Source organism: Hippoglossus stenolepis, chromosome 18 (assembly GCF_022539355.2).
Source record: "Hippoglossus stenolepis isolate QCI-W04-F060 chromosome 18, HSTE1.2, whole genome shotgun sequence".
Taxonomy (NCBI): Eukaryota; Metazoa; Chordata; class Actinopteri; order Pleuronectiformes; family Pleuronectidae; genus Hippoglossus; species Hippoglossus stenolepis.
In genome coordinates this window covers 16,649,344-16,662,469 of record NC_061500.1, presented here as the reverse complement: position 1 = coordinate 16,662,469, position 13,126 = coordinate 16,649,344, and the positions used below count along the sequence as shown (strand labels likewise).

The window sequence follows — 13,126 nt, the reverse complement described above, 5'->3', positions numbered from 1 at the left end:
AGAGGCTTCATCTACCTACTTATTCCACAAAACGTCTGTGTATGTGCAACGCATATCTCACGAACTGTTGATCTTATTGACCTCACACTTGGCATGTGTTATGTAAATTACCCGAGAAATTGCAGTGCCGTGTTTGGTGCGAGTTGGACACGTGAAAAGTTCAATATTAATATTTTTTAAAAATGAATTAAAAATGGCAACCAGGGCTCGGTAGAAGGGAGTGTGCCTTCAGCCTGAGAACTGAATCTTCACTGCAAATAAACCAGGTGGGATGAAAGCAAAGTTTTTCTAACTTCACTCTGCACCATAGACTGTCTATAAAAAGCTCTGCACACACACAATATAAAAGTGACAGTATATCGTAGAACTGTTTGATGAGGACTCACTAATGACAAGCAATAATTATAAAGTAGCTCCAGAGCATTAACACAGAACAGCCAATTCCAAACAGGCAGGTTTACAATGGACACTGCACGAGTATTCTTTCAGATAGAAATCCTGTGAAATTGGGGACATTATCAGCCATTCCAGATTTATGGATGTGCAATTATACTAAATATTATAATGAAATGAATGTTAGAATTCTCATCTGTGAAGCTGTTCTTCATTTCCCCCTCAGACACCCTCCTCCTCCTGGTGTCGTCACGCAGGAGGAGGGATGGCACTTTAAATATGGAGAGGGACACGCTGAGCTCTCAGAGTCTCCGCGCACGCTTCCACCGAGACACGGAACCCTGACGTTTCCACCCCGGGATGTGACCGTGGCACAACCTGAGCGAGTCCAGCCCGACATGAGGAGCGCGCCTCACGCGTGACACTCGATCCGTGGAGTCCCAAGAAGTCAAGTCCTGCGAGAGGAAGACACAAAACTCCTGCCGCGACTCCTCTTTGGCAACTTTGGCTCAGTCGCTAAGCGCCACGGCTCGAGAATAGGTGACGATCTCTCCGAGCACCCGACTACAAGAGGTGACCTGAAGGGAGCAGGAGGACCGCAGGAGTCCAGGCTGGTCGTCCGTGCGTCACCATGAGTTCCGAGAAGAACAAGTAAGTTCACGACCTCTCCAACTTTCCTTGTTTAACGCAACAGGCAGCTCCGCGAGGAAACTTTACCTTGCGGGTTGCAGTCCCCGCCGTATGGCCGCTTCCTGGCCAGGTGGAAGGGTGACGGCTCCAGGTGAGTTCCATTCACCAATTAATCTGGAGCTGGACACGTTCACAGTTTCCATTGGAGGGCTTTCTGTGCGTAAATCGGTGGCACATCTTGGTTTAGTGGTTCACTCGCACGTTATCTCAAACATCTACAGCCTATTTGTTTGTTTTGCTCCTTATCACGTTGGGATTTGTTTGATTCATGTGAGCTCCACTCTTGGCTGGACGAGCCGCTGCTGGCTCCTCGGCTCGGTAATCTTTTTTTTTTTTCCACGAACCTGTCAGTATCGATTAGAGAGACGCAGGGCGCAGAGGCCAAGTGCTGGAGACCGAGTCTCTCAAGTGTCTGGCGCGAATAAAGTGTGTGTGTGTGTGTGTGTGTGCGCGCCTCACAGACCATGTGGTCAATGAGCGGACACCCCCAGAAATCCATATCCAACGTGGGGCAGCGTGTGCGTCCACGCTGCGCAATGCCTGCACGGGTACAACACGGAAATGTACGTGTCTGGAACCATTTCCATTTCCTCTGATAAGCAGCAGAAACACGTCAGTTTTCTTTGTGAGCCTCACATGCAGCCAGTGTGTGAATGAGTCAGATTACAGTCTGTATCAAATCAAGAACATGCACTGGGTGGGGTTGGGGGGTGCAGTGCAGTCACACTTTCACCCCCATCCAACTCAGTAATGAGGTGTAACCCACAGTTTTCTCTCCTCAATGTCAACAGAAACTGTGAAGACGCAGGTTTATTCCTCATTGGTCTCCAGTGTTGTTGTGCAATGAGAGTTGCAATGGGGAAATGCCTCTTCTTTTTTGGTGCCGGATACTTTTGCTTGGATGACTCTTCCTGTGTGCTGACTGGAAATCTTCAGTGCACTATGCAATCACACAGCCATCAATTTCACCCCCGTCCCTTTTCCGAGGAAATTCCAGAAGTTAAGGTGTACCTGACCTGTTCAGTAATTGCATAAACGATAAACAATGCCAGGCATACGGCATGTGTCATTCGTTACCTCTGTCTGACCTGCTTCTTAAAACCCATTACACAACCTGATATGTAAACCTATAAACTATGTAGTGCCATTACTTTCAAGTAAAAGCAAGTTACACCCAACGTGTGTTGGCTGTGGCCTTTTCAGGGTCACTTTTCATTCTCCGAATCTGTATCACCGTTTTCTGAGGTGTTTTTATAGAACAAATGATGAAAGATTTGATGATTCAAATTAGTTTTTATAATCTGTGTTTTGATACATTTTTTTTACTTTTAACAGAAGCTGTAGAACATGTGTATGCAAAGGTAACCAGTGCCTAATACAAACCACTAACACTTACAGAACTTAGAGTTAAGGTCAGCTAAGAGGAAGAGGAAGCATTAATTCAAATAATAAAACAAACAGACATGCACACAACAAACAGGAAAAAACGATAAACGTGGTACAGCAGCCAAAAACAAATCAAATGACCGTTTAGAGTGTGATTAGATTGATTTGTTTTGGACACGTTTCAAATACAAAGCCGTGCCACAGACCCAACAATATATACGCATTAGCCGAACCTTTCTAAAATGATCTTCTTTACCCTTCAGCATACATGTTGTCTTTTATTAAAATTGTGTTTGGTTGTAGCTCTAAAATAACAAATTACTTGTTCAAAATAGATGTGTATAGTTTTTTTTTTTATCCTTTCAGTATCACTCACCTCCTGTGGACTTGAAAGGTGTGTGTGTGTGTGTGTGTGTGTGTGTGTGTGTGTGTGTGTGTGTGTGTGTGTGTGTGTGTGTGTGTGTGTGTGTGTGTGTGTGTGTGTGTGTGTGTGTGTGTGTGTGTGTGTGTGTGTGTGTGTGTGTGTGTGTGTGTGAGAGAAAATATTGCACTGTCGTCACTCAAATGAGAACCATACAATAAGCATAGTTAGAGAGGTTTCAATGGTGTTTTCAATACTTTGGCTTTTTAACATTTCATTAAACATTTCCACCTTTTTATTTTCCTTTTCTAATATTATTTTCCTGTGCTTGGTTTGTTTTATTTTTATTATCTCCTCGTTCTGTAACGCGGCCTTGGGTACCTTGACATGTGCTATAAAACAAAGATATTATTATTCACATTTTGGTCTATTGTAAGTATCTGACTTCAATCTGACCCAAGCCTCTGGTCCCTCTCCATCACGGGTGACTAAGAATGTTCTCACTGCTACTTTTGCAGCCTTCAGGTGTTTTAATATCTGATACCTTGATGTGGGGGATGCACTTTAATGTTCATAAAACACCACAGTTCTGCTTGTTTCTCTGCCTGCGCTGAGGGCACCTGGTCTGGTGGGATTGGGTGCGTCACTCTGTAAAGAGATGGCGATGATCCCTGATCCCCGGGCAGCTGATCCCGCAGGCTCCTCACGCACCGACAGGTTTATCCACTCTTCATGAGGTCACCAAGAAGCAGTGAAGTTGTTCGCCCAGCGCAAGATGGCTGCAGCTGGTTGCTGTGACCCTCACCCAGCTTTTGATTTTCTTTTTTTTTTAATTAATCACACAGTTGGAAGTCATAGCAGGAAATGAAAAAAGATCAAGACGATTTCCGGCATTTACAATGACGTGAACGCAGAGTCACAGGATCTTATCTGCTGTCTGCTTTCATACACAAGACATAGATTTATCCTCTGTTTTGCCTGCAGCTACCTGATTTTTAAATGAAGCGTAAGTCACTTGGACTTTGCAGGCGAATGCTGAAGATGGTAGTAATAATAATGTTACTTGTCCTCTTTTCACCAAACTGCTTCTGTTGATCCGAACCAGTCAGCCGTTCTTCTTGAACTCCACTACCAGTTTAATGCTTGGATTGATTAACATGGTGCTGTAGCAGCACTAAACCTGCAACATGAGCTTCCTTTGCTCTTCAGTGTGGCCGGCAGTTTTCTGAAGACCTCTCTGTTACATGACCGGCCCACACACACACACACACACACACCCCACACTTCACCTGTTGCAGAGGTAAATGCTACTAGACCGGGCTGCCTCCCTGGAAAGCTTCCCACATATCTAAGATTCTCCCAAAATACTAAATACACAATGTTTGTGTAAGAAAGGATTAAAATAACTCCTATTTGTTTTCATACTTTTGGCTGTTCCTCTTCTTCGTTCCCTGAACCGCCGTCCCTGTGATACATGGGCTCCAAGCAGAAAACTGCGTAACAAAGGCAGCTCCCTGAAATTGGTGGTTATTTTTCTGTACACTCTGTCCTGGAGGAAAAGAAACACAGCGTACAACCACAACACGCAAGAAATCTGGAGTCGAGCGATGGCGCCGTGTGGGAACTTGACCTCTTTTTTCGTAAGCAACAATGGGCCACAAAAGGAGGCTACAGAGGCTAATCACAGTATTACTATTGCATGTAAATGTTGGCGCGAGGCCCAGCCACCCGTCATCACTCACTTGATCTCAGGCCGGTGGCATCCACATTAGGTCTGCTATCAGCTAGATAGGCTACCTCCTATCTCTCTCAAGGCCAGATACCGTATCCACTGGGGAAATTCAGATGAGCTCTTAGTGCAAGCAGAGGAACAAGTTGTATCCTTCCTGACTTTGTTTATTTAGTGGTTTGTGTACACTGCTCCCATCCCCAAATTTGTTGGGACTGTGTGGACCTCACTTGGGGATTGTTCAGTAGCAAATTGAAACTGTTCAGATGTTTATTAACAATTTAACATTCTTGATTCGCATCCGAAATCAAACATTTATGTTTTTGTAGTTTTACAAGAAATATTCCCATGAAGTGGTTGGTCAAATTAGCTGTGACGGATGAGTTTCGAATTAGTTACTGAAACACTTTTTCTCAGAACAGTCTGAAAGAATGAATTGTCTTAGAGGTTCCGACTATGATTCATTGATGGAAAAACTCGTCAATGATCTGAATATCTTTAATTTATTATCTAGGGCAGCAGGGCTCCATTTGATTGGCCAAATATATTGACATGCAGAGTGTGAATTCATGGCACGTGGAACACCATTTATCGCAGTCTTTTGCGATTCTTGTATATCACGCCTGTTATTGCGATGACGATACATTTGATATATTGTGCAGCCAAAGTATACATATACAAAATGCATTTCCATATGTACGTGCATATGCAAATTGTGTGTACTACATATATACACATGACTTAGCTTTTAAGAATTCAACTGAATTCATTGAGAACTAAAAGTTTTTTCCTGGAACCGTAGTTTGCTTGCCTCAGTTTCTCTAGAACTAGGCGTGTTGTTTCCTTTTATACCTGCATTACGTGTTTGTGTGTGTGTGGATTGGAGTTTCCCGTATGTTGAGGCTTAAAAAAAACAAATTTAATTCCCTGGGTTACTCCACACTTTGCTGGACTGGAGGAGCCACTTTACCCCCCAGCCTTCCAGGAAGATTTGGGCTCGATGATCAGAGGAAACTCCGCATCATGTGGCCTTGGGACCTCAAAGTAAACAATGAAGTCTTGTGTTTGTGAACTAGAAGAACCAGTGTGACTGTCATTTAACTATGATTTGATATTGAAGGTTCATCTTACAGTTATTGAAGGAGCTGTGTAATTTATACATGTGCTCACTGAAGGAATAAGCTTTCTTTTGATGTGCAGTCATGTGTTCAGCAGTGTAGGTGGAGGAGCAGGTGACACTTTGGTCGTGTGTGGGTGAGGGCCCCACCACCAGAAATGCTAATGCACTTAACAGCGTGTTAGGAAAACTGATTTCAAAGCATTGCTATGCAATAAAACATGTTTTTAAACCATTCTGCGTCCAATATATTTGTACAAAATATTGGATTCAGACATTAAAATAGAGTGTGATATTTGAAGTCCAGAAATGACTTGTATTGATATTGTTCTTACTGTAACATGTGTATTGTCCTTTTTTAGTTTTTAAGCCCCAAGTAAATGTCGACTGGTCCAGAATAAGAGAAATTGCTTTTCAGAATAACACGTTTCTGAATAGGGCTCATTATCTGGAGTGTGTTTTAATGGAGAGCAATTTGAAGTAGGATTTAAATGAAGACCATTTTGAACACATGATAAACTAAGAAAATATGACAGTTGATAATTAATATTATTGAATATCATCTCTTAAACGGACTCATAAAGATTAATTTATCCTTAAGAAATTTGTCATTTCTTCTGTTTGGTTTAAAGTTTATTCATGACAATATGTACAAATGGAGGACAAGCATTTTCATTTTAACAACCCATAACTGCTTCCCACTATCTGATCCTATTTCACAGTCTGCTCATCTAGAGAGAAGCCAAAAACAATACTAATAAATAATAATATGATTAGTGAAAGTAAATAGTTTTGTTTGACTCGTATATTTGTAAACTTGCTTCTCTTATTTAAATGTTTTTTTTTCTCCCTTTTTTCTTGTAGAATGGAGGATGAAGCAGTGTTGGACAGAGGGGCTTCCTTTGTCAAACATGTCTGCGATGAAGGGGAAGTGGAAGGTAACATTATCCTTAATATATTTGATCCCTTTGTCTGCCCAAGTGTTCTCGCTTTTTATCAAAGATTCACAATGTCCAGTTTAGTTCGACATTTCTGTGCCGGAAGATGTGTCTTCAAGTGTTCTAATCCTGTCCAGTGCGAAAGCCACAAAACAATTCATCTGGAGACGCCCACGTGCATTTAGTGAGACTGTCACATATTTCACAAACGAACACTTAAGGTTGCACACAAAGAGAATCACGTCAGAGGGTTTTTGGCCTTGTGTCAAGCTGTTTGTGTGTTGCAGTCGCAAGGAGCTGTGCTCGGCTGCATGGGAATGTGCCTCGTCATTTGCACGCCTGCTGAATCTTAGTTTAGTTGAGGAAGCGAGACTGACCACAGGGACGCGCGACAGATGTCATGAAAGCCCACAAAGCAGTGTTGCAATACACGCAACAACAAAATGTGCGAGTTAAATAGATGCAATTGGAATTTATTTATTGTGACAAGGCTCATTAATCAACAGAGTAAACACTGTAATGGGCCGGAGTTAGCTGTACAGGCTCATTTTCCCTGTTGTCCCTATAGCCAGTTTTAAAAAGCAAGCTGAAATAAAATGACTTGTATAATTACAAACATCTTTGGATAGCTCATGTGCAATAACATCCAACTAACTGTACAATAAACCCAAGATTAAAACACTACATCCAATTTAAAAACAAGCAAACAGCCCATGATCTAAAATACATTATAACACAACATGCAAATAAACTAAAACACATAAGATAAAGTGGAAGGATTACACGTTAGGTTCTGCTTAAAGCCATATCTCAAATTTGTATTTAAAGGAACATGGTTCCAGTCTTAAAATCCATATACTACATAAAGGGATTACTTTTTAAAGTCTTCAGAATTCACCTTTGTTGTCACTACCCCCCCCTGACTGAGTGGGGACTCAGGTCTCAGAGACAGATCACTAATCTGTCTCTGAGACCTGAGTCGGTGCCTTGAAGGGGTTTAACTATTGCAAAGGAAATAAAATCTTATGGAATACCCCCAAAATAACATGAGTGGAATAGATTTTAGAACTAAAGCCCCCCAACACTGCCCAGAAGACCTGTGTGTGGAATGCGTGGTTAAATGGAAAAATCCAATGTTGCTTCAACACCAATGTGGTCTGTCAATCCCAGCAGGGAGAGGTTTCTGTGTCTGTAATTACTTCCTGGAGAATTTAACTCATCATTTCCTGTATGAGCTGCGATTGTCGGAAGCCGTTGGCATTCGTGCAATTTTGCAATGTGACTGACAACAAGCTATCTATGCCTGATTGGGAGATGAGCAACAAAGTTTCCTATTGTCAAATGGTTTCATCACCAAAAAGATGAGTCTTATGAAAAGCAAACATTTCACACTGAATCACAGCGGATCAACCAGTCCCTCATTGTTTTTGTTCTGCCAGTGGCGATGCAGTTTAGGATTAATGAGATTTCCCTTTTCACTGAGTGTAATCTGACCTGTGATTCCCCCGTGTTGTGTCAGGTCACCACACTGTGTACATCGGCGTTCATGTTCCCAAGAGCTACCAGCGGAGGAGGCGACACAGACGCAAGTCGAGTCACAAGGAGAAGCGGGAACGAGCGGAGGGATACAAGTCGGATGGAGAGACCGCAGACGAATCCACCGTCAACATCCTCAAACCGCTCAGTGAGTTAAATAAACGGTGAAATTCTGCAGAAGTTTCCACTGTGCAGAGTACAATTTATGGGAGCCACATTATGAATAGATAAACCTCTTGAGATGCCGGTTTAGATCAAGCAGCGCTCTACAAATCACAGCCCAGTGCTTGGGAGGTGGTGATTCAGAGCAGGGAGGGGCAACGGCCAAGAAAGCTCAGGAAAATAAATTGTCTGGCAGAAACCTACACTCAACAGAATTAATGGAGCGAGGGAATGGGAACATGTTGAGCACTAATCTGAAAATGACACTGGATTGGGTTTGTAGTGTGTAAAGTAAATACAAGAGGGGTATTATCCGGCACCTCGATGATTAGCACTTCTTTGTGGGATTTGTGGGAAAGGCGCTAAAAACCAGGTAGATGGGAAGGGGGAGCAAAACAGACATTCAAGATGTCGCACACAAATAGATGAGGATGTTTCCGCACTGCAAGTAGGCCTAAGAAAAACAACCTCAATGCTGGGGAAGAGTAATTCATTTTGTGGAATAACTGGAGTGCCAACGCAGGATTCAATGAATGTCAGATGCAAAATGCACATTTAAGATTGTTATCAGTCCCTGAGGTCTTCATCCTGCTGTAAGAGAAAACACACCAGATGTCTCTCCTTATACTGAAGCTTAGAAAAGAGGCATGGAAGAAACCTTTAATCCCACGGTCATTTTCTAGAGGAGGAGAAATTATAATTCCCAGAGAGTCTTCAGATATAGGTCAGTTTAGCCCATATGTCTCCTGGATGGACAAGAAAAGATGTTTCTAATGTGTAAACAGGTGGGAAAGTGTTAGGAAACCCATTTGTCTATTTAATTGTGTGGGGCTCTCCGTGCTGTAACCTTGATGATGATGATCTATAGCACCACACAATCTTCTTGGGTGTTTTTTTTTTTTAAGAGCTCCAAACATTTCAGTCCGGTTAAAAGCTGTTTACAAGACATACAATTATCAGTATTGTGGAATTCACACAATGGGGGGGGGTGTATTTACACCTGAGCTCATCCTTGGTGGAAGTAACCATTATGGTATCAAAATGGAGCTGGAAGATGGGAATGAGCGGAAGGGAAGAGGGGGATTTACCTCCATCAGGGCGTGTGTGGACAATGACAGCCGCAGCGCGTACTTTACCAGAAGGCTGCTGTGGGATCACGCTAAACTCAGGGTGTCAATGAACTTGTATTTCCAGTGTTATTTTGAAATGGATCATCAAGTTCAAATAAAGCTCTGGTCAAATATGTAGAGCCGCCGACATATTTGCGTCTTAGCTTTTCCAGCATCATGACACATGTGAGGTGATGCATCAGAAGTAAAGATTTGAGCAACATCCTCATTTAAAAAAAACTAAAAGATGATGATTCGGAGTTCCCCCTATAGCAGGGGCAGATCCAGGGGCGGGGCCAGGGGGGCACTAGCCCCTAAAGTACCCACTGTCAGTCATCCTTTATAAGTAAAATTAAAAAAAAAGTCACTTTCTAACAATGAATGACATTTGTTCTCATTTTCAGAACTTTTTTAAAGTACAAAATGTGCTTGAACAATTTTCAAAATGGAGCTAACAGTAAACAAAGAATTACTTAAATGTGAACCTTACTGAATCAGGAATTGTGCATGAATGTTGGCCCCTCTGTGAAAGTTGTGGCCTCTGATTTGGAAAAAGATCTTCCACTTCCCTAAAGGCTGTGACAGGGACTTGAGCTCCCCAGTAATTCGAACCATGTGGCTCAACCTTATCAGTTGAAGTAATGGCTCTATAACCTCTAGCTGAGGAATTTATGAAACGGAAATTTAAATATGAAAGCAATGTAAGAAGTGAAGCTCGATCAGGTTAGATGGTAAGAAATTGTCGCCAGGTTCAACCGCATCACCTTGTTTATTTACCCGGCTTTGACTGTCTTTATCACATCAGTGTCACGTCAAGCTGTCAGTTCACAGACGAGCACTTGACTAATCCCCTGACGCTGTAATCCTCCTTGTTGCGTCGCATGCTCAGGTGTAAACCAGCCTGCGTGCTTAGTCATACAAAGGTACCATGATCTGATCAGAGTCTCGCTCACATTAATCTCTATCTAGATGTCATGGGGCCGAAATGATCAACGATGAGTCAAGTTTCGTTACAGTTTATTTATTTATTTTTAATTGAATATTGTTTATCCAGTAGTTTCATATCCTTAATTGAGTAACCGTTAATGTCTTCACAACTATTCACTCCATCAGCTGAGCATTAGTTGTGCTATAACAACTCACAAGCACAGTGGTCTGTTGCTTCATGAATCGGAACCTAAAAGGCTTTGTGGCTGTAAATTCATGGCCTTACTTTACCCTGTAGCATTTAATGTGTATGGTCCAAACATGGTGACATTTGTGTGACTGTAAACAGCGATGATGGTGGCTCATCCATAGAATTCCTATCAGACTGTACATCAACAGGCAGTGGGACAGACGTGGAACTAAACAGAGGAGCAGGTTTTAAACTGACCTCTGGTTCACACACACACGGTCTCTTCCTGCTGTATCTCCATAGAAGATCTGAACTGTAAACAGTGGTGTGAGGTTGAGAGAGCGGACAGGCCCTGCTGTATGTTGAGGCTCGACCCGCAACTGGGACAAACATTTTCCTCCCGTTGAGCAGTAAAGATTTTCACATTAACGTTTCACCCTTTTATTTAATAAGAGGACACGTCGCATCTTGTTAACTCGTCTACTGTCCACGGTGGAAGCCCTTGCTTCCACGAGGAATAATTGAAGTGCACCATGGGATCTGGATCGGCATCTGTCCTTAGCTCGGAAGTTATGTTTAGTTCCCTACATGTGTGGGCACGTTCAGAGGAGGTGGGGGTGTGCGGTGTAGCATTGCATACTGTAAAGATGCAGCACAAGGCGACGGCCAGAGAATCTGAGGTGTGGGTTAGACATGTACCAGACGTCAGAAACCCCGACTCAAAACACACAGTGGCAGACGGAGTGCATGGAACCCTCCACTCTGCTGTTGTGCCCTCCATCTAAATCTTCATAATCCTGTTGATTGTGGCAAACCCCGTGGAGCTGCCCACTTTAAAGTGTATGTGTAACTACAACAAAGGCCTGGTTTTCATTGATGACACTAGTCATGGGGCTTAAGTGGCGAGCATTGTTGTGTACACCTGGCGTCAACGAACGTTGCTTGAAAAGTCAGGTTCTGCAAGTCGAACGACCAAATGTCTCATTCTTATGTTTTTGTGTTTTTTAAAAAAAATTTTTAAAAGCCACATCTCCTTCCTTATCCTAAAGCTGTTTCCAGTGTGTTAAAGACATTGATCTTGACCTTTTGTGTAGCTTAGTTGTTTGATTTCCCCGCTACGTAGTTCCAACGGTACTATTTTAACAACGAGCATTCTAAGTTAAGCTTGGTCAGGATTAAAAGGTTACAGACACTGTTACGCCATTGAGTATTGGCCTGTGGAATCCTCACTGGTAAAGTATATCAAGAGAACGCTGCATAAATAGCCTCTTGTGTCTTAGCGCTCCACTTCGTCATCACCGCACTGTTGCACAACTTTCCTACACCTGTAAGTATTTCAGCTCACAATGGAAAACCCTTTGCATAGAAAACAGAACATCGGGGCTCTCCCTATTGTTCTATAACTGGGACTCATTGTGAATACTGGCACACCTCAATGTGCCTAAAGATTCTGAAAAGGAGTAGGAGGAAGATGAGTATTTACAGGTGATAAATTCTCCCATGTCAGTTCGCTGCCACAGATCGTTGCAAATCCTCATAAGGAAGTGAAGGGGAATATTCTGAGAAAAGCTTTTTCCTAGTGTTGTAAAATTCCTCCCCTCTTGGTTAAATACCAGCTGTCCTTTCATGGGTTCAAACTAAGTCTGTCAATCTGAGTATGGAGGCTGTTTGTACCTCCCTTTGTAGATCAGTATGGCCAAAACAAACATGTAAAGATGCCTGCATTGCCTTTATACATTTACATCACTGTTTTTCCAAAACACCTTTTTAATTTGCAGACGAATGTCACAGTTTATACAACATGTCCGCAGTTTGAAAGGCTGACGTGGACCTCTGTTTTGCTAAATAGTTAAATTACTGTGGCTGTCCATCATCTCTTGAGGGTGGAAAAACCAGCCGTCACGAATGTGTGGACGAAATGTTCCTTGTCTGACTTCCAGGTAATGTCTCGCAGGGGAGGTGTCTGCTGTATACAACATGACGCTTTAACCTGGGAATCTTTTGACAGTGTTGCGGTGTAAAGTCAGCTTATTTTATTATGCACTCAGTTTGGGTAAAACGCTTCATGTTCACCTTGTTTATTTGACTTGATCTGACAGATATGTGTCAGATATCAGGAAGTTTTTACATGATCACTTGACTCCATGAACAATTATTTAACCTGGGGGGCTCTATAGATCAAATCAAACGTAATCCAAGAAACGCGTCATTCCAATGTTCAATCTATTAAGTATAATTGTGATGACAGAAACGTGCATTAATAATAGTAAAGTTGAAGTGCAAACCTCCACCACTATCCCAGGCTTATTCACACTATTGGATGTATTAGTCTTCAACCAAACCTAATGTTGCATAGCTTGTGGCATTGGGCCTCATGGGGGGGGGGGCTTCCCACTATGGTGTCACTGCAGTCTCCTGTGCGTCGCCAATTGTATAATTGAGCGGGTTCTCACAATTGTTATTGCTTTGGACCAATGTAATCAGCTGTTCTGAGGGGCCCCTTCAGCTTGGAGCCCCAGGTAAATGGCTTGGCTTGGCCCACCCTGTTGAAACGCCCCTGGCAACAAGAGCTGCGCTTATATAAAGTT

The 13,126-nt window shown here is 42.6% G+C and overlaps 1 protein-coding gene across 6 annotated transcripts in view; it reads left to right on the top strand.

Annotated features, from left to right (window-relative positions):
• Positions 1-661: 661 nt before the first annotated feature.
• Positions 662-13,126, top strand: part of LOC118125707 (electrogenic sodium bicarbonate cotransporter 1) — a 33,800-nt gene continuing 21,335 nt past the window's right edge. For 5 of the 6 annotated variants that reach the window (XM_035184605.2, XM_035184602.2, XM_035184606.2 and 2 more), the window contains exons 1-3: positions 662-1,044; positions 6,541-6,614; positions 8,134-8,298. In XM_035184605.2, the coding sequence (XP_035040496.1) occupies positions 1,025-1,044; positions 6,541-6,614; positions 8,134-8,298 (259 nt within the window). In that variant the 5' untranslated portion in view covers positions 662-1,024. The remainder of the gene's footprint in view (positions 1,045-6,540; positions 6,615-8,133; positions 8,299-13,126) is intronic. The other variant, XM_035184607.2, reaches the window with a different exon arrangement.